This window comes from Leguminivora glycinivorella, chromosome 2, assembly GCF_023078275.1.
Source record: "Leguminivora glycinivorella isolate SPB_JAAS2020 chromosome 2, LegGlyc_1.1, whole genome shotgun sequence".
NCBI lineage: Eukaryota > Metazoa > Arthropoda > Insecta > Lepidoptera > Tortricidae > Leguminivora > Leguminivora glycinivorella.
Window position 1 is genome coordinate 11,931,022 of NC_062972.1, and position 21,982 is coordinate 11,953,003.

Here is a 21,982-nt window from a genome sequence, read left to right on the forward strand (position 1 = left end):
ACATAGGGATTACCAATAGACAGCTAAGATATCATTGTAAAGCACTTTGAGGTTTTGTCACGGTGGATTTCGCAATTGTAGTAGGCGGGTTTGAGCCAATATTAAGAGTGACAAAGGTTGTGATTAGATGCGAGTTTAGTTTGTAGTGACTTATGATAAACATTAAAATTAAAATGACAAACAACGTCAGGCTCGTAGCGGGAAGGAGAGTTCGCCCAGGAAACTGGCCAGTATTGACAACCCTAAATATTGAAAGGGGTGAGCAGCCTCTGGCGGTGCAATGTGTACATTGTTGTGTTGCAGGTACGGTGGAATAGACTTGTAAAAAGATGATTAATCATGTTGATTTGAATGGAAATATTACTTCCATCGGGATATGGTTCAGTCGATTCTGCTTTCGATTCTGAATAGGCGGTTTTCATATTTTTGGTGTTAAATGGAACACGGTGTATTTCAAGTATTTCAACTATTGCGCAATGCAATAAGTAGTTTAATTAGGTATAAACAATGATATATCTGTCTCTCTCTAAGTCAGGTGTGGAAACACCTGTGATAGGAAGCATCTTTTGCTGAGAATACGTGGACTTTAATTCGTAGAGCGTATGGGTGTAAACAAAGCACTTATGATCTTTCTCTTTGGAGCCGATACATCAAACAAAAGCGCCTGCAGGTGCGTCTTCGAGGCGAGTCCATTACCAGGAAGAAATGTCCAAATAAAATGTCTGGACAAAATTTCCTAGAAGAAATGTCTAGAAAAGTGCCTTTAAATAGCTCCGGGAGCATTGTTTTGATTCATTATTTTTCGAGCATCAGGGACCGACAGTCGACTCTGGTTTAAAGTGTAAATTGTTTTAAATAGTGGGGAACCTCTGCCCAAATTTCTAAGTGTTTGATTTTATTGTGAATAAAATCTATGTTTTGTTCTCGTAAAGTCAGCATTTGGGATAAGTGCTTAGAGTTGTTTAACTCTGGTACTAATGGGTAGTGATTTCTGCTAAGTTTAAGTTATGTTTTACTAGAAGTATTGAAAGTTAGTGAGTGTTTATTTTATTCATGCCGTCTATTGTTTGGTTTTGTGGGGAACATATGTTCTTTTCAGAGCCTGATTTTGGATGGTAGATTCCGATTCGGTGGTGCAGGTTTATTGTCTTGTGCTATTGAGTTGGAGTTTATGTGAGTGAAGTGAGCCGCTAACGATTCGGTTCTTCTTGTCAGTTTCATTGTTATTGTGATAATCAAATTTAATGGTTAAAGTAAATAATACCTAATCAGTTCAAATTAAGTGAAGAATATTTAATTATAAAGCCAGATCGCTGCCCAGACAGACAGTTTGTTTAGCCTTGCATCGATTAACCTAGCGGCTGTTAAACTATTGATGCAAGGAGGTCCGTAGTTTTACCAATACAGAGGGTTAAATTGGCATTTTTCTCTTTACCAACATAGAAAAATGAAAATATCTCTCCCTCCCTGGTTCTTCAATGCCCAGCTGTTAGCCTAGAGCGAGGACATTATATGTGTCATTTGGAGTAATCCATGCTTGTTCAAAGCGGCAGTATTTGAAGACCTTGTATATTTATTGTCATAAGTATATATCATATACACAATAGGGAACTATCCTACCCGATTGCCTCCCTGTCCACGGACGCCTGCATCGGGGGGGGATAAATACACAGACTTATAGGGTTTGCTTTCTTCAGTCTAGTCCGCTGAACTCTAGCGTAGTCAGTTTAGGTATACACCGCGTATGTCCTAAAACTCTGGGTCCATGGTGAGTACGAACAGAGTTTTTATCGTTTTAGATTAGGGAACTTTCTGTCTAGTAGGGTAGAATCACACATTTCGATAGGTAGGGAAATAAATAAAGTTCTGTAATATAAAAACCTATCTTATCTAATAACTAAAAATAAATTAAATTCAAGATCTAAAATCATTGTGAACAAAATTACTGGGTGTTAGAAGGTATTTTATAAATAATATCGTGTGTTTATTCTTGGTATAATGAAACTTCAATATCATATTTATTATCAAAGTGTGGAAAAGCTTTGAGTTATTACTGTTTAATTCATCTAAGTGTAATTTGTAATTGTGGTAGCAATTTCTGATTCTTCATGTGACAGCGATCATTGAGTGTTAGCTGGGGTTTGTTTAGGGACCAGTGGCATGCGGGCGCCGTCCACTGATGGGAAGCCGAAAACTCCGAGGAATGATTAAGCTTACTTTTCTTGGGTTTTCAATTGGAAGCTTCTTACTCGATGTATCGTTGAAACAGTGAAAGGGTCGAGAAGTTATGGTCTATTAGCAGTATTGGGGAAAAGGGGGTTTAGCTAGGGAAAATGAAACAAAACAAAAGGGGGTTAGTTCATAGATAGATAGCCCTTCTGGTTTGGCATAGGATTCTCAACAGAGCAGTTTGGTTGAGATGAGGAGTTTCAAACCACAACGCAAGCTTCGAGCCCAATTGAAACTACTAATAGGGCGTAGTGGATGATTACTAAAATATTTTTTATATTATTTACCATTTATAAACCAAAATTATGAATAAAATGTCTGGCGCCTATAGGTTTTTTCCTGTTCAAGTTCGTATGTTACTTTGCTCGCTCATCTTTCACAGGCGTTATTTAGCGTTAACATAATCTCCACGTCTTTTGCCTATTCGTCCAAGTTAACGTAATTTTCACAAAATTATGCTGAGTTTTAATTAGTGGGTTAAGTTATAATTAATCATATGAGTCCAATAGTCGTATCTACTTCGCATTAAAGAGTTTGGGTTGCTAAGGTTCATTACCTAGGGGTCCTTCTACTACCATTAGACGATCACAAGGCCAAATCTAAGGGGTATTCTTAAAGGGTGGTTAGTTGTAAGTATATTTATTCAAGTAAGTAAGTAAATAAGTGAGTGGGTGCGGAAGTTAGGTACAACCTGTAGTTATTTAACTTCTATGTAAAAAAAAAACTTTTAAGATGAAAATAAGCGTTGCTTGAGTTAGACAAGAATAATTTGGCAATAATTTTGGTAGCTATGCCTGAGAAAGGGTTAAGAAACCGTCATAATTCCATTGAAGTTTGACGTTTAAAGTAACTTTTCCACCGGCGAGGTTGTCAAATTCGCTGCGAACTTTCCTTGGCACTTCACGACTCTAATAAGTACTTAATCTTAAGACAAAACCGGCCAGAGCATGCCATTGTTTAGTGGGAGATTTTTTATCTTCAGGTGACGGTTGTTATGACAGCAGTTTAGAAATCATCATAGTAATGTGAGCGTTCAACACAGCTGTGTGCGTAGCCGAATGCACAAACGGTCACGAAACGCTCACGATAATATCTCTCTCGTAGCTATTTATCTCTATCGCTCTTGCGTATTGGCGCTACAGAGCCAGACTAACTTTCTGCGGAGTTTCGATTTCGTTTCGCGTCGCAGAAATGCCATTCGGCTACGGGGCCACCTCTGAAATCACAGCCCGAAATAATACCGGCTAAGCTCTATTAAAGGCGATAATGCGTAGCTGTCCCTAAAAAGCTCAAACACGAATAACTGGATGTTATACTTATCAGCAATGAGTTAAGTTTATTGAATGTGACCACTTTAGCTTTGCACTAAATGGAATTAGGGAATGAACACAGACAATGTAAATATGACAATGAGAGGGCTGGTTGAAACTCGTATCGGCAGAGTGTCACCGGGGAGATAACGGAACGACGTCTTTGTGAACGGGTGTAAAATTAAGCAACGGAATGTTGATCCGGTGCCGGTGGTATCGAGGGTTCTAGACGTCAGCCGTTAAGCGGTTGCTCAATTTGCTCATCTGTATACTCACGAGTTCAATCTCAGGTGAAAAATACGGATTGAACGAGTTATTTTGCATATTGAAATTACGTTTGGTTACATTTCTATAGGCCGGTGAAACGATGGTCTATGATATACTACGTACCTTAATACTACGTAGGTACATACTACCTATCAATTTTATGTATTCTTTGTATAACTATTTTTGATAATAATAATTATGGTTTCGGAAAAGTTACCGATTTTCATTAGTTGATTGTGGAAAATCACTTTCTTCTTATCCTTCTGAGGATAGTGAGGAATTGAGGATACACACTGTTTTCTCTCTCTTGGGGATAAGAAGGGATCTTTTAATTTTATTGTGCCATTAACAAATCTGTGTAAGAATGTCCAATAATATTTATTTATTTATTTATTTAAATATCACAAGATTTTTTTAAAATTATAACTTAAGGTTTAAGGTATAATCGTAACTTAATTTTGTCGGTAACTCATTACTCAGAATTTACTATTTCTAGCCAAGTATCGGATTTTACTTATTTGGGTTTAGTTTTTGTTGTTATTTTTGTCTCCTGTTTGGTAGATCATTACCCTTGTCATAATGTTTGTCGATAACTTTACGTTTTTAAGTTAAAATTTAAATAAAAATACAAAAATAGTTGTTTGAAAACACATCGGCCACAAAGTAAACACCATTCAATTTTATTACGTCGAATAATCTCCCTTTGAAAATCCCCCGGCAGCAATCCCGTAAATCTCTATTTGTCGCAACTAAAACAGGTCACGGCGGAAGGCTATTACGTTCCCTAAATGCTGCCGAACTCCCTGTAGAGCGCTCAAATCCACTCCGAACGGGCTGGTGTCAAACGCAGGCCAGGGTTGTTTGTATTGTTTATTGTCGCAGCGGTCGTTCGTACGCCAAAGACGCCGTCGCAGGCACGGCAGCATGTTTCAATGGAATCGAACAGTCTTACCGAGCAACTATTATATCCTTGCCCGCGAACGATACTTATCCTCACTTAACGTCTCCTTTACCTTTTCCCGTCGGAGCTTTACATCGTATTGAATAGACGTTGCCTTCACAGTACTTACTCGCATAAGTTGAGTCGATTATTTATCTCTTTACGCAAGCAATGCCAATAGGAAATCAATTTTAAATTCTTTCCTTCCGACATGTTTAAAAAAAAGTTGCAACGATATGGTAAAAAAATATAATTTTAAATATTCCACCTCCATAAAATGAGAGTCTACCACGAGTTTATAACATTTCAGAAGTAATAACAGATAGCTTAAACCAAGGATGATTTATATAGAATTTACAATCTTTATACTAAGAATAGTACTTACCTCATTCTGTTAGCGCCACCTATTAAATACTATCATAACTACACTGATGATGCCTACAATTTTTTTTCAAATTGTGTATGCATGCCATTTGTTCTTATAAAAAATAAAAACACGCAAAAATATTTGGGGTAAATATAATAAATAAATAAATAAATAAATATTATAGGACATTTTTACACAGATTGACTGAGGCCCACGGTAAGCTCAAGAAGGCTTGTGTTGTGGGTACTCAGACAACGATATATATAATATATAAATACTTATATACGTAGAAAACATCCATGACTCAGGAACAAATATCTGTGCTCATCACACAAATAAATGCCCTTACCGGGATTCGAACCCGGGACCGCGGCGTAGCAGGCAGGGTCACTACCGACTGCGCCAGACCGGTCGAAATATGATTTTGGCCACTCCCAGGCTGCGAAACAAGGCCATCTAGTTTTAAGCCTAAAAGGCCCATACATTTCAGGGGTACGCTTTTTTGTATTGGCTTTGTTTGTCCCGGTATTATATCGTCTTTGGCTTAAACGATAAAAAAATATGTGTAAAACTTTAACAACTCGAGGTAGAGGCTGACATAAAAAGGTTTCACTGGACCTTTTTCATTAAGGTTACATAATCAAATGGGACAGTTCATATATTTAGGTAGGTATTCATAGTTTTATTTTCGCTAAAATGAAACAGTATTGTCCCGGATTTGTAAGTTCACATTTTTGACACATTTGTTTTGAAGTATGTTGCGATGTGGCATCGATAAGACGTATCGTTTGCCAAATTTAACGATTAATTTCGAATTGGTTGAATCGATTAGGCCCTATGTACAATAAGGAGGCGCTTAAACAAATATACGATTTCTATCAACTTACTGAAATGTCATTTGAATCGAAATGACAGACTCTGCCACAACACTGGTTTAAAAATAAAAATGAATGATAAATGACATTATAAGTAAATCCTGCGTGATAAATTAATATCGTAAAATACTCACTAACGAAGATCCGCAAAAATATAACATGTGTTAGATTATGTTTAAAGTAAGCGAAATATTGTTTTTAAGTACTTGATTTTTTTTAAATATTATTACAGGATTTTATTTAAAATTTCATTAGGTTGCTCGAGTTTACGTTTTGTGGACGCTGTCATGTGTCAAAAAGAGGTTCTTACAGCTCTGGGACAATAGTTTTGCTTTCGCTAAAGTGAAACAGAATCGTCAAGGCAGACCAAAGAGCCAGCCGAGCCGCAAAACTCTTGAAACAATATCGTGACAGAGCAGCAATCATTCGTGTTTTATCTCAGTTTACCCACGCTGCGCCGCGGAAACTGCTGCAATAAAAAACCGGCCAAGAGCGTGTCGGGCCAATGTGTTTAGTTTTCCATCAGAAACTACTGAACCTATCAAGTTATTTTTAGAAAGTCTTTATAAGTTCTACTTTTGTGATTTTTTTCATATTTTTTAAACATATGGTTCAAAAGTTAGAGGGGGTGGGGGACACTTTAGGAGTGAAAATATTAATATTATCAAAAATCGATCTTAGCTTATTCATTTTTAAATACCTATCCAACCTTTATTAGGGGGAGTACCCTAATAAAACATTTTTTTCCATTTTTTAATTTTGCACTTTGTTGGCGTGATTAATATACATATTGGTACCAAATTTCAGCTTTCTATAGTGCTAACGGTTACTGAGATTATCCGCGGACGGACGGACGGACGGACGGACGGACGGACGGACGGACGGACGGACGGACGGACGGACGGACGGACGTACGGACGGACAGACAGACATGGCGAAACTATAAGGGTTCCTAGTTGACTACGGAACCCTAAAAACTACATACAATGTGTTTGCATGTGTACCCATAAACATGTGACGGCCACACCTGTATTGTAGTATTATTTAGGCGAGCCTCGTCACATCCCGCGGGATTTGCTACAGCATAGTTCACGTATCCGTCGGATTATGAAATTATGTGCTTGAAAACCATTTCGAGTAAATTAATTCATTGCTGTGGGAATAGGATTTTCGGTGTTTTCAATAATGTCACGTATCTATTCGCTCCCTTTTTTATGGAAAGCACAAAAAATAAAACATTCCTACATAGGGACACAATATAATCATTGTTTAAACAAGCCTGTTATTTTTTCTACTTATTGGTTTACTTATTAGTTTATACTATCTGGGCGACCGAGCTTCGCTCGGTTCTATTTTAATATATCACATCTTTAGATAAAAAAAAACTCTTATAAATACAAAAACAAAAAAAAAGACAAAAAACAAAAACTTAATTTCTGGCCGGGATTCGAAACCCTGACACTTACGATCTATCTGCGTACATTAGACCGACCTCGTACGACTGAGCTAAGCGGAATCGATGCGTGCGCGGCGAAATTAACGACCATATTTTACGTTTACTAACGCGAAAGAAAAACTCATGAAAATTCGCGTTTTCCGGGATCTAAGGCTATGCTAGATCGATTTTTCACCCTCGAAAACCCCCACATAACAAATTTCAGCGAAATCGTTAGAGCGGTTTCCGAGATCGTCGGTATATATAAATAAATATACAAGAATTGCTCGTTTAAAAGTATAAGATAATCATGTATATGGGTACCTAGTACAAAAAATAGTATAAGTGAATAATTTATTATATTCGATATTACATGTAGTAAACTATATAATTAGGCTTTACTAATTAGGTAATATCGAATACTAGAAGATAAACAGAGAATATGAGTATACCACATTTATTATTAGAATATGTGCGTACCTATTTTGTTCCCTTCAACTATCCTTCAACACTCCTATGTAGGTATGTTTAACATATTTCAACATGTTGACGTTTCTTTGTTTCAGAACACATAAAGAAGAGATGCAGGACAAATGACAACGAGTGACAAATATAACAAACTGTACTCAATATATCATGTTCATATTTGAGATACGTTAGAGATACTACAATAATATTAATATTTAAGACAAAGATTGTTCCGACAATAACGAGATGTGAAGTATAGTTGAAGTAGGTTTTTATATGAAATGTTCTGTGAGGATTATTGACATGATGACGGGGTGCTCCGCTCGAGCGAGATCGGTTGCCATGGAGACCGGGGGCCTGCCGCTGGTTTCTACATTTGCCTTGTTGACCATCGTCGCTGGTAAGTATACCTAATCTGTACATTTTGATGTAGTTTTTGACTTTTATCAAAAGTATTTATTTCGTATAACAACAAATATGATTTTGACCTCATTTGGGTCAAATAGGTACCATCGTTATTGTCTATGTCTGATTCTACTTGATCTAATTTAGTCCCTTAGGACCTGAAGCGTAAGCGTATCGTAATACGCTAAACAACGCTTTTGTTGGTAATACGCCCGATATATATATGTACTTAAAACTGACGAGATAGAAATCAGTAGAACAGGAATTTGATTAAAATAAGAGTAAGGAAAGAACCAAGTCATGTAATTTTTAAATTGCAGTTAAAACGGAACACATCTCGTCACTACTATGAAAAAAACTTGTATCTTCGTCTGTCAATGAAAAGAAAATTGTAGTAAGTATGTATGGAATGCATATAGACTTACTGCGTTTTAACTTTGAAGAGAAGCATGAGATACGAGATTTTTTCAATGTAGTGACGATCTAATATATTCAATCTACTTATCAAAAATTACAACAAGTGTGCAAGTAATCTAACTATTCCTTATCACATTCAATAATATTATTATATATCCGAATATCCAAAAGAAAATTAAATCAAGTGTATTTCAGACATAATAGTGTAAGAGGTAGATATTTAAATTTCTATTGTCCAGCAAATAGGAACCGACCAGTTTCTGACGAGCATGCCTCAATAGATATCTAACGCCGTGTCTTGCGTGGGCGACGGTCGCGCGACCGTCGCCGTCGCGTCTCATACTTCCATATCGATAAGGTTTGATTTCGTATGCGTCGCATCGCCGTCGCGCGACCATCGCGCGACCGTCACCCACGCAAGCCACGGCGTAACGCCGCTGATTGCACATCCGAGGAAATTACTTTTCTTTTTTAGATTACTTCATCATCACTCTAGATATTACGTTAAGCTGGGCATTCATCGCAGTTTTTAACATAAACAAACTTTAAACTATTTACAAAACACACTGTTTTTACGACAGTAATAAAGCATAAAATAATTAAATAAATGTAATTGCAGAGGTACTGCTTTTAAAATAATTAAATAAATGTAATTGCCTTTCATAGCAGAGAAAGTTTTCTGTGAAAAAACAAAAGGTGCGCGATGTGCCCATATTTTTTTCAGCGGCCAGTGCGCGCGGTGACTGCAACATGCAGGTTTGCCAAGTTACAAACAGTACAAACAAATTCTCTGAGAGAAAATTAAATCAAGTGCATAGTACAGTATAACTGTAGGTAGATATTTCAATTTCCATGATCCAGCAAATAGGAAACGATTAGTTTGTGACGAGCATGCCTCAAACTAAATATGTTCCGTCGCTAATTACGCATCCAAGGGAAAGCATAATATCCTGCATGGTCATTTCCTCTCTTTGAGGGCTTTAATTCGCTTTTCCTGCTTCTAAGTAAACTAATACAAGTAACATTATGTAGACCGGTAATTGGTAGTACGGTGTAAGTAGAAATAGAAATCTATGCGACCTGTCATAATTTCAGTAGTCAAAATAATTCATTTATTAAAACTTTGTTATGTTGCGCTTTTATCGGTTGTATTTCATGATATTAATTGATGGTGCAATTTAACGGAATTTAAAATGTGTTTACTTTCGCTCAATAAAAAGTACAAAGCGGGGTTTGAAATTAAAATAAAACACTCTGACTGGATAAAAGCTAAAACATACGCTTGAAAAAATCAACGATTCTTTTTAAATAAAAAATTGAAATGAAAAATACATGATATCCGTTCTCCTGGTCACGCATTACCATCTATCTTATGGTTACTCTAAGTTAGAGGGAGAGATGTACTGAAACTCACTGCACTGTACATTATGGACGACCGGTCTGGCGCAGTCGGTAGTGACCCTGCCTGCTGCGCCGCGGTCCCGGGTTCGAATCCCGGTAAGGGCATTTATTTGTGTGATGAGTACAGATATTTGTTCCTGAGTCCTGGATGTTTTGTATGTATATAATTATTTACATATTATATATATCGTTTTCTGAGTAACCACAACACAAGCCTTCTTGAGCTTACCGTGGGCCTCAGTCAATCTGTGTAAGAATGTCCTATAATATTTATTTATTTATTTATTTATTTATTATGCATTAATGCAAAATAGATTAACATACCTATACCTATAGGTTACTAGTTTCCAGAGTATAAACCCAACCGCACATGTGTTGTGCTGTTGTGAGACTTGTGAGCCGAGGAAATTGTTGCACTTTAACGAAGAGAAGAAGCTTACGTCTGCAGTACACTCGTATGAGACAAAAGGCATTACGATAATATAGACTAAGTTCACTTAAACCCTTTCATTTCTCTGTAAGTTGCCGCTCCAGATTCCGACGCCCATCAGCTCTGACGTGGAGCACGTCTGATATAAGTTAAACTAAAAATACAAAAGCCTTTTCTTTTTAATTTCATTAACAGAGTTTTTCTAGACTAAGCGTTTAAAGCTTTTCATACACGGTTTAAGTTTTACTTACAGTTCACCCGTTGTTCAAGTTTTCTCGTTATGCTTAAAGATATTTCACGTTTTTTGCGTGAATGTAGCTCAAGACTTTGAAATTGTATAGTACCTATGATCCTGCTGCTGCTTTAGTCAGCCATATATATTATACTAAGTGCAAATTTGCACGATTGTGGCTTGTAGCTTTTAACTTCAAATTGGTTCCAACGGCTGCCGCTAGCATTACTGTTTGACATGTCCATAAGATAATGTGTATTTAAAATATTTTTTTATGAAATATCTACAATATATTACATATACATTCAGGCATACATATTAATCGTACCTATTCTTTTGTATTCTCTATTTCGCTTATAGTTTAAGAAATGAACACTATTTAAAACAAAGTTTCATTTGTTTTTATTTTAATTATTGTTACAAAACTCATAGAGGTTAACTTTGTTAAATTATTTCCTTTATTTATTTTGCTTCTTAGGTTAAGCTTTTTATAATATGGATATAAAAGTAAAATACAAAAACACATACAAAACAATATAAAAAAACATAATTATAAACACATTATAAAAAACCTAACCTAGGGTGCCGCCAGCAGCGGGGCAGGGCCCAAGCTGCCGGTGGTTAGGGCTGCAGAGAGAGGAACCGTCGGACTATCCGCGCCGTGTCCAAGATCACCGCCTTCTGCATCTGGCCCTTGATCCAGCCACCTAGCGAGAGTCTCTTAAGATGTTGGTCGAGACTCTTCGCTATGAGACCGTTCGCTGAAACGACTATCGGAACAATGATCGTTGAATCAACATCCCGACTTGTCCTTCTCGGCTTTCACGAGATTCTCATCATGGGGGATGGTGATGTCAACGAGCACTGCCCGGCGTTGCAGTCGATCTATTATCACAATGTCAGGCTTATTGGCTACAATAGTCCTGTCAGTGATAATAGATCGATCCCAATAGAGCGTGGCACGACCATTTTCAAGAACTGGCGCAGGTAAGTACTTGTAGTACGGTACTTCGCGGTCCACAAGGCCGTATTGAAGAGCAAGTTGCTGGTGAATAATCCTGGCTACGAGATTATGTCTGTGCAAGTACTCGCCGTTAGCAAGATGAGAACAACCGGAAATGATATGCCTCAGTGACTCTCCGGGACGGCGGCATGCCCGACAAATGTCGACCGTACCGTCCTTCAGGATATATTTCCGGTAGTTGTTCGTCATCATAACTTCGTCCGCAATTGCACAGGCAAAACCCTCGGTTTCTCCGAAGACCGTAACCAGTTCACCGATGCGAGCAGGTCTACATCGGGTCCCGTGAGGGCCTTGTAGAACCGCCCGTGTAGCTGCTTGCTCTCCCTTACCGCCTTGCGGTCCGCAGTACTTAGTACCACAGGTTTGCGCCAGTTCTCTTTCGCCAAGGAGAGCGGCGTGAGGTTTCCGTCAACTGCCACCACATCACGATGCATCCCACACTCGTTGTTAAGGAAGTAATTCCTGAGATTGTACCCCTCACGGTTGTGGAGATCTTTGGCGTTTAGGAAGCCTCGACCTCCGCACTTCCGTGGGATGTACAATCTTATAACAGACGAGCGCGGGTGTAACATACGATGTGTGGTAAGCAGTGAACGGACCCTCCGATCCAGGGCGTCCAGCTCAGTCTGGGTCCACCGTAGTATGCCAAAGGAGTATGTGAGTAGAGGCATTACCCAGGCGTTAAAGGCGCGCACTTTGTTGCCTCCTGACAAAAGACTGTTAAGGACTTTTGTGAGCCGACTGAAAAAGCGCTCCTTCACCGACCGTCTAATGCCAACATCCTCAATACCCAACGACTGTGACATACCAAGGTACTTATAGGTTTCTGATTCAGAGATAGATCTGAACGACATCGTCTCAGAAAGTTGTAAATTTTCTGAATTTGCAACCTCCCCCCGCTGTACATGCATGACCGCACACTTATCGACACCAAACTCCATTCTGATGGCGGTACTGAAAACTTCAGTGGTTTTCAATAGCACCATCAGGTCTTGGGTGTTCGGTGCAAATAGTTTGAGATCGTCCATGTACAGAAGGTGAGAGATGACTTCACCCTCTCTCCGAAGCCGGCAACCTAGCCCAGAATCCTTCAGCAGCGTGCTGAGGGGATTCAGAGCTAGGCAGAACCATAATGGACTCAAACTGTCACCCTGGAATATTCCTCGCTCAATCCTTATGAAGTCCTGCGGGCCAGGGGGGCCATCCCTGCCTCCTGGTTGACGAAGGACTGTGGTCCACTGTCTCATACATGCAGCCAGGAAGGATATTAAAGCTGCACCAAGTTTATACAGCTCCAATACCCTTCTCAGCCATGAATGAGGCACCGAATCATAGGCCTTCTTATAGTCAATCCAAGCGGCCGAGATGGCTCCCTTGTTCCGCCGAACTTGTTGGCAGATGGTCATGTCTATGAGGAGGAGCTCTTTAGTACCACGGGACCCAACCCTACATCCATTTTGAGCGGGAGCCAGAATGTTGTTAGCGACAATATGCGCGTTAATTTTTGCTCTCAAAATGGATGTAAGGAGCTTGTAAAGTGTAGGCAAGCACGTAATGGGTCTGTAGTTTTTTGCTTCCGTGGTACTACCGGACTTATAGAGCAGGAAAGTAACACCAGTTGTTAGGGAAGGTGGGAGAGAACCAAGATCGAGGGCTTGTTGAAATTGCGTTGCCAAACGCGAGTGCGAGCATCGAAACCATTTTAGCCAGAAGTTGTGCAATCCGTCCGGTCCAGGACTTTTCCAGTTCTGGGCCGTACGGGCAGCACAACTTACGTCGTCGGGGCTGATGGTGATAGCCCCCATAGGTTCGATGTTCTCGCACTCGCGTTCGACAACGGTCATCCACTCACTCTCCGTGTGTTCGACGGGCACCGACCAGATGCTACGCCAGAAATCAGACATGGCAGTAGCATCCGGCAGCCGCACGTCAGACACACGAGGGTCGGTTTCCTCCCACCTTCGGTATACTTTCCTTTGGTCGCTTTGAAAAAGACGATTCTGCTGGAATCGGTCCACACGCTTTCTGTAGCGGCGAATACGGCTTGCCCATGCATAGACTTTCTACTTCAGGAAGTCGATGCGCTCTGTGACATTGGCCAAATAGTCGCGGGGCCTGATGTCCGTCCCCGCGAATGCCTGGTTCACAAAACGCATTACTCGAGGGCGATTATTACCCCCTCTGAAGCAGATCAGCTTTGCAATGAGAGTCCTAAACGAGTTGATACGACGCTCGATCCGTACTTGCTATGCAGGGACACCTCCGGCGGTCCTAGTTGCACGGTCAGCGTCCGGAAACTTGACTCGAGCAACACGGCACGCCGCGATGGCTCCGCAGTACATGATCGAGTGTGTATCATCTAGATCTTTACTAGTCCGTGTAAATGGCTCTAGTAAAGCGTTTAAGGCTCCCATTAACGCTAGATTGCGTCTATTCATAGGCAGACGTGGTAATCGTGGCCTAGGATTGTTTGTGGAGCGATACTGCGTAATCGCCTCTTCCAAAGACCTCCTCAGTTGCTCATTAGCAGGCTCACTCACGCTCTGACTCGCGAAGTCCCCGCCGTCGTTACCGGAATCAACCCGCGGCGCATCCGGTGCCAGGTCGGGTTCGGGCACCGGGTCCGGCGATATGGCGGGCAAATTCCGCCCCGAGGCGGGGTCCACGCGAGCAGCGAGAGCCTCCTGGCGAAGCCGATCAAGTGTGGCGTCATCCAACCGCCTTGACCGCTGAATGACGCGCACCTGATCCGATAGTCGCTGCTCCGATACGGTGGTGGTGGGTTCAAGCGTCTGAAACAGAAGCAGCATTCTTGGACGATACGCTGACAGCCTAGTTCCCCCCTCTGTAGCCCCATAGTACGCTCGCATGACGTTCTCGTTCATCAACTGAGACCATCTCATGCGGCGCACTACACCACCGGCAGCGGGAGCCGTGGGCGGGGCAGGATGTCCCGCAGGCCCCAAGCGTGCCGGCAGCGGTGGCCGCCCTCGTCGCGCAGGTGGTCGTGGCGGCGGTGGCGGCGGCCCGCTCTCGTCGCTCGACTCGCTGGTGTCAGCCGCGGCGGTGGCGAACTCGTCGCTCGACGGCGGTTGCGAGGAGACGCACGAGGCGGGCGAGGGTGGTGGGCTTGCGCTTTGTAGAACCGCTGATTGTCCGCGTGCTTTACTTCTCGTAATCATTCCGTGATATTTGTCTTGTCGTACATGTCGATCATTTTTATGGTGAAATATACCCAATATAAGTTTGGTCACATGTAGAACTGACTTGGGTTCTGGTTTCCACAAAAAGTAACTCAAAAATCAACATGTAAATACAAAATATACAAAAATTTTTTAGAGAGATTAGCAAAACACGTTTGAAGTTGACAGCGTCTTTTTTTTAAATTATTATTATTACCTACACTATTTACTAAAAACTAAATATATAGATGTTTTGAGACAACTAACCTATCGATAAACACTAAATTCACAGCAATTCGCATTTGCGGAATCCACATTGGATTACACTGAGCTAATCAAAGGATTAATTGGAGGCATCGCATTCGATCATGTGATGAATTTAATGCGATTCTATCGGAATGTAATTAATAACATCAATGGCTGTTGCATGCTGGGATGAATATTTAAGGGCGGTTGACAATAACTCCTTGTTTATTCTGTTTGGTTGAAGTTTAATTGACAGATAATAATTGATGAACCATGCTACTGTTCTAAACGGTAGCATTACCGTCTGAGACTTTTTTAAACAGTGGCAAGGTAGTATAAGTAGGTACGTAGCCAACGTAATAAGTAATTGCAGACTCACGTTTTGTTAACGAAACCCAACTAGGGCTCCCCATTCACGGTACGATATATCTGTACGATCCGTCGCAACAGATTGCCAACATCGTTAACGATTTACTTGATCGCATACGATATCGCAAATCGCATCAAAATCCCGTGCGATCGAAATTGTGTGGCCCCTTGCGACCACCGATTCTATTTTGATCTCATACTTACCTACCGATTTTATTATTCCGTCTCATGCGAGTAACGGGGATGGGGATCGTTTACGATATCGTAAACGATCGATCGCCTGAATCGCCTAGTGTGTGGCTGGCGCTTCGATGCGACCGATCGTTCACGATATCTGTCCGATCGATCGAAGCGATGAATCGAAAGTACCTTGAATGTGGGGCTTAAGGTTTGCAGACCTCATAGAGCCATAGAGGGTGCGATGTTAAGGCCGGCAACGCATATTACGCCTTGAGAGTCGCAGATGTCCATACTCCATAGGCTACGGAGACTAGACTGATTATCAGCAGGCGTGCCATTTGCTTGTTTGACACAGACTTAATATTAAAAAACTATAACTGTGGCATTCATGTGGAAGAATGATAGAGAAATGCAAAAGCCTTTGTTAGTTTTCAAAAGTATGTATGTAAATTTTTGATTTGATAGTTGTTTTTGAATGCGTGAGCGAATTCAAAATAAAATAGATGTAACATTTTATATCTCTTAACCGACGAAGCTTGAAAAAGGACACACAAAATAATCGGATTGCTTCGACAGAAGCGTGTTTAATAAGTATTTACCGAGCACAAAGAGGCCGATATGAGTATTAAATGGAAATATTGTTGTGGTAATATCTCGTCGCTACGGTTTTACATTTGACTGATTCAAACCTTTAGTGGGTGTTTGGGTAATTTTTCAATGAAATCAAGCCGGCTGGCCGGCTGGGTACCCCCAAATGGGAATTAATAAATGCGGGCAGGATAATGACACTGTCGACCGCAGCTCAATTTGATATTGATGCGACGCGAAAAGCAAAATGTAATTAAATTTATACACCTGCCTACCCATTATTACACAGTTGTTGAGAAAAATGTGGCCGCCCATATATTTCGTGGAACACAAATGAAAAATATGTGGCTATTATTTTGCATGCATCCGTCACAAAATGCCGTGAAATGTACGAAAATAGCGTATGGAAAATATTAAAAGTTTGTTTCTGTAAATATATTTTAGGTGAAGCTTAAATGTGAAATGATTAAGTGCTGTGACTATAGCCACGAGATTATTAATTCAGCATACAATTAAGTATACTTAAGAGTATTATTTAAAAAAAAAGAGATCCATAGACTTCAATATGGTATATTGTTTGCTTAAGGCACTATTCCACATAGCTGATTCCTTTTTTGTTGTTTCCTCAATAATGATTTACCTCAAAAGTCAGTATGGAAACCTATTTTTTATTTAACTTAGGCATAGCAATTGACTCCAAGCGAAACGTTAATTCCCAACTGACCTAAGCATTAGCTAAATTGAACGAAAATATAACGTGTTCTAAAATCCCCAGATTCCCTCACAGTGCCATTAATCGTTTTGATGTCGCAGTATGGGACATTTAGTGTGACCCTTTTTATGCGCAAACCTTCCTCGGTTCCAGTATGTTTCTAATCGTTGGAATGCCGAACGCCGAAGCCGAATCGGGCGTGGTATATCAGAGGGTTTAGCTGGCATCGGCAGACGCCAAAGCTTGCGTCCGGCTTTGTCGAAAGCTTATTGGAAACGCGTACCGTGGCGGGAAAGGCACGGAGTTTAAATAATAAATAAAGTTTGAATACTAAATAGTAAAGGAAACTCATTTAAGTTTTGTAGTAATGTTAAAAGTGAATACCTACTTCTCTTTATAATCCTAGCTTTTGCCCGTGGCTTCGCTCGAAAATGGCGAGATTTTTCATGAAAACTTTCATCCCCACCCCCCATTTTAGGAAAGTAGGGGTTTAGAAAGAGACAAAAGTAGCCTATGTCACTCTCCATTCCTTCAACTATTTAAAAAATCACGTCAATTCGTTGCTCCGTTTTGTCGTGAAAGACGGACATACAAACAGACAAACACACTTTCCCATTTATAATATTAGTATGGATTACATGATTGTGTAAATTCTCAAAGGTTTTCTCGGTAGTACAGTAATCTGCAGAAATGGCTAAACGGGTGGGGTATTCTAAATGATCGTTAATAATATCAAACCGGTTTTTCGAAATATATTCTAAACTATTATATTTTATTAGTTACTGACCGATGATATATGTTTAAATTCCGGGATGAGAATTTCGCATTTTTATGAATGTTGAATAAATTACATGCGGTACATGCGGTAGAGATCATGATGAAACTTACGTTCATATTTCATTAAATCTCTGTTCCTGTTTGTAGAGCTATGAAAGTTCCAAATAATTGTTTGTAAAGTTTAAACAAATACGAAAAAATAAAACTGAGTCAGTACAGCTGCTACAGACTTCTCGGATAAAAAGTTTCATAGTAACGAACGGATCTGATGTAACTAATGTAAAATACCTTATAATGGACGGTGATGCCATTATGGACAAAAAAACACAAATCCTTAAAAATAAGTATCTAAAAATAGTTTCTAAAAACTGACGGCAATGCACCATAAACTAGAGTTATAGAGCTGCTTAATTTTCAAGTTTCATTTAATTCGGTTATTTCTGAAGAATTTGGCAGCAAGATAAAAGTCATCAGTTTACTGAAAAAAATATCAGGACGAATTCTTAGTAATGTTGCTAAGAGAGTTGAGTTCATGTATAAAATAATAAAAAAATAATACTCGGTGTAAACTTGAATGAGTTTTACTTACTGCATTAAGCATGAGATAAGGTATAAAACATATTAGTCTGTTGCTCCAAAAATATAAAGAAATAGTGTTATTTTGCGAGTGTCCATAACTGGAACCGGAAAACTGCATACCTCCTATGATGGACAAGGAACAATTTACGAAACCAAAATTTACAAGAAACAATCCTATGTTAAAATAACCCAAACTAATTTTATTTGGGGTATATAAAATTGACTCATTGAGTATCAGTTGGCTTTAAAAGCAAAATTTTAAACTTATTTCACTGTCCATAATGGCGGATCCATTACTGGAGAACTGCCGTCCATAATTGGAGAAAAAACACCTAGTTTTAATTTGCTAACTATGAAGAAACCAATAGGAGTATCTATTCTGCAATACGCTTGAAATGTAAAAGAAGGATAAAACTTTCAAGTTTTAATACGCTTAGCGGTAGAATTTTCACACGTATCAGTGAAATATCAAAAATAGGCAAAATTTTATCTTAAACTGTCCATGATTGGGTCCGTTTTTTATGTTTTTTCACACAAATCCTAAACTAAAGTTTTGTTCGTTTTTAGTAAAACGTCCCACTTTGTAATTTACCACAGGTAAACACAAGATTTGCTTGTACCTTCATATGAATAAAGTGATAAAGCGGCTTTATAGACAATATAGGACATTTTACTAAACTCACACATATTTTATTACGTTTGGAACGGTACAAAACAAGCTTTCAAATAATGACTTTACTTTATTATGAAATGCTTTGTATTACATTGTATTGTAATATATTTATGTTGGAAATATCCCAGATTTACGATCTGACGGCGACATTGACATTGGATAATTAGGTAAAACTCTGCTTACTGTACGCAATTTAACAAGAAAACCATGTGAATATTATCTCATATCTGTATTTTATACCCATTAATAAATGACTAACAGACGAGTAAGAGTATACAAATTGATATGTTCGTATATTTAACTATATTATAACATAATATATATATATATATGTATCTCATTCTCTCATTAGTACAGAAAAAGGACCAAAAATACTACCTTATTTTGGCAGCCAAATTATTTCACCCCATTCCACATACAGTACTGCTCAATAATTCGCCACACTTTTCAGCGGCGTATTTACATTCGGGTCTCAGTTCCAATCCAACAATGCTAGATCGATTGATACCGGTTCCTGTAACGTCAGCAATATCCTCACTCTGTTTGTGCTAGACTGACCCAATTGAAACCAATTTGAAAGGCCAATCTGATCTGCGTTTCTTGTTTGTATTTGCTTTACACTGAAAATAAAGCTGATTTTACTGTTTCCGCTTTGCATTAAAACGAACCGAATATATATTCGGATATGACTTCCGGTGTGGCTTTAAAGTTACTATACTCGTATGTCATTGTTATATAAACAATTTATGTATATTTTGATCATAAATTAAGAATGAGGTATTTACGGACACAGTTCCGTAAATAAATTCTGGGTTTACCAGACACGGCTACAATAGAAAAGCACCGCCACACAAGATCAGTTAATCAATTCTTAGTTGTACTTACAATGAAAATCTATGTTTCATTTTGCACTTTAACCACTTCAATAATCATTTAAAGATATTTATTTTTCACAGGTCAACTACAAGTGTCGGGGTATAACGAAAAGGACCCGGAGTTCCTGTCACCCTTGGAAAACTTAACGGTAGCGCAGGGCAGGGAGGTGTACTTCACATGTACTGTTAACAGGCTGGGCAAGTATAAAGTAAGTTTCAGTAATTCTCACAAACAACATGTACATTCATTCTGACACCTAAGATACGTATTGGATATCTGAGGTTATCAGTGGCAGGGGTAACACTTTGTGTAAATATATATTTAACCAACCATTTTTTTTCTGGTTTCGGGGTTGGTCTCGCGTCTCTCTTGGCTTATAGAGTTTCTAAAGTTTTAGTGGCTACCGTAACACTTTGTAAATTATATACGCACAAATTGATCTTGTAATAGGGAACTTGACTGTACTTAAAATAAAATATTTTATACCATGCACGAAATAAAGCTCAGATAAATATAAGAAAAAACATAGATAAAAAGTATTTTTAAATCCAATTTCTATTTATTAAGTCAGGTAGAAATATAGGTATAAAGTAACTGAATTGACCATGACGTCACTCAATTCGATTTCATATTGATTCCATATTAGCGAGACGTTGAAATTCGTTTTGACAGTTCTTAAAAAGACGCTGATTTGACTAGGAGGCAAGTAGCCTATGCAATACAATATGTCCATTCGGATACAATTAATACAGTTTAATTACATTAATAGGCAACATTATACATTCGACGTTTGGAATACGAGTAAAACCTGAAACATTTTAGATGTTGACAGCGTTAATAAGATTTATGCTGAACAATTTGTGTAAGATATTTAATAACTTTGACTCTCAATTAGAAACTAATATCCATGTGGCGCTCTAATTACATTACGAACATTCTTCGGATTTCTGAAACTAACCATTTAACCTAACTAGTTCATGGGGAATAAAAGTAGTAAATTGACGGCATAGAACAGATCAGATTATTGAATGAATGAATGAATGAAATAAGAAGAAAGAATAAGAATAATTTATTGAAAAAACCTTATTGCTAATGTTACATTTATGCGTTTACTTACATTACGTGCAGTTTTACGTGCGTCCGGACTGGAAAAAGAATCCTGTATCTCAAATCCTTTATTTCTGACGTTTAAATCCATAACTTTACAATAATTTACCGAACGAAATTCGTAGTGCAGCGTCGATAAACATCTTCAAGTCACATTCACAGTCTACAGGTTCATATTTTAAAAACGTTTTTAATTTAGTATTACACATATAGTTTAATATTACATATATAATATTAGGTACATATATAAGAAAATTAAAAAAAAACACGTAAATTTAAATTTTGGATAATTTCTGTTAAAATTCAAATTGCTAATATAACTACTTCTTGTAGGTATATTGTAATAATTGTACCTATACACAGTCACGAATCGAATTTTGTAATTGTAAACGAATACAAAGCGCACAATAATATGTTATGCTATGCATGCTAAACTATAAGTAATTTAATTCTCATTTAAAAGTTAGTTAGTAAAAGTGAAGTTGTATATATTATATCTTCTTTGAGAAAAAAAAAAGTTCTTAAACCTGAAACCTGAACTATTACCTACATACATTAAATTTAAAATGTGTAACAGGTACTGTTTATGACTCAGATTCCTATCCTAAGAAGGAAACCTACATATTTTATTCTATTATGTATTTCGTTGTTCTATTCTGAATATTCCTTTAAGTACTAGATAAATGTTTGAACAATGTTTTTAAGTAGGTACTTATTATTTTTGTATAATCTTTATTCCGTACTGAACAACTGCATGAACATGTTGAGATGTGTTCAGAAAGTTCAAAACAAAACCGTCCTGAAGTTTCCTAGCATTTCTGTTTCGAGAACGTGCTGCACGCGTAGATATTTCATCTGAAATTAAAGTAGGTAACTTTCTGAATTCAAAACGT

General features: G+C 38.5%; 1 protein-coding gene across 1 annotated transcript in view; it reads left to right on the top strand.

Annotated features, from left to right (window-relative positions):
* The window catches only part of LOC125242129 (lachesin-like), an 87,297-nt gene that overhangs the window by 15,027 nt on the left and 50,288 nt on the right, over window positions 1-21,982 (top strand). Inside the window, exons 2-3 of the mRNA XM_048150838.1 lie at window positions 7,990-8,291; window positions 20,063-20,190. Coding sequence (XP_048006795.1) covers window positions 8,168-8,291; window positions 20,063-20,190 — 252 coding nt within the window. The 5' untranslated portion in view covers window positions 7,990-8,167. The remainder of the gene's footprint in view (window positions 1-7,989; window positions 8,292-20,062; window positions 20,191-21,982) is intronic.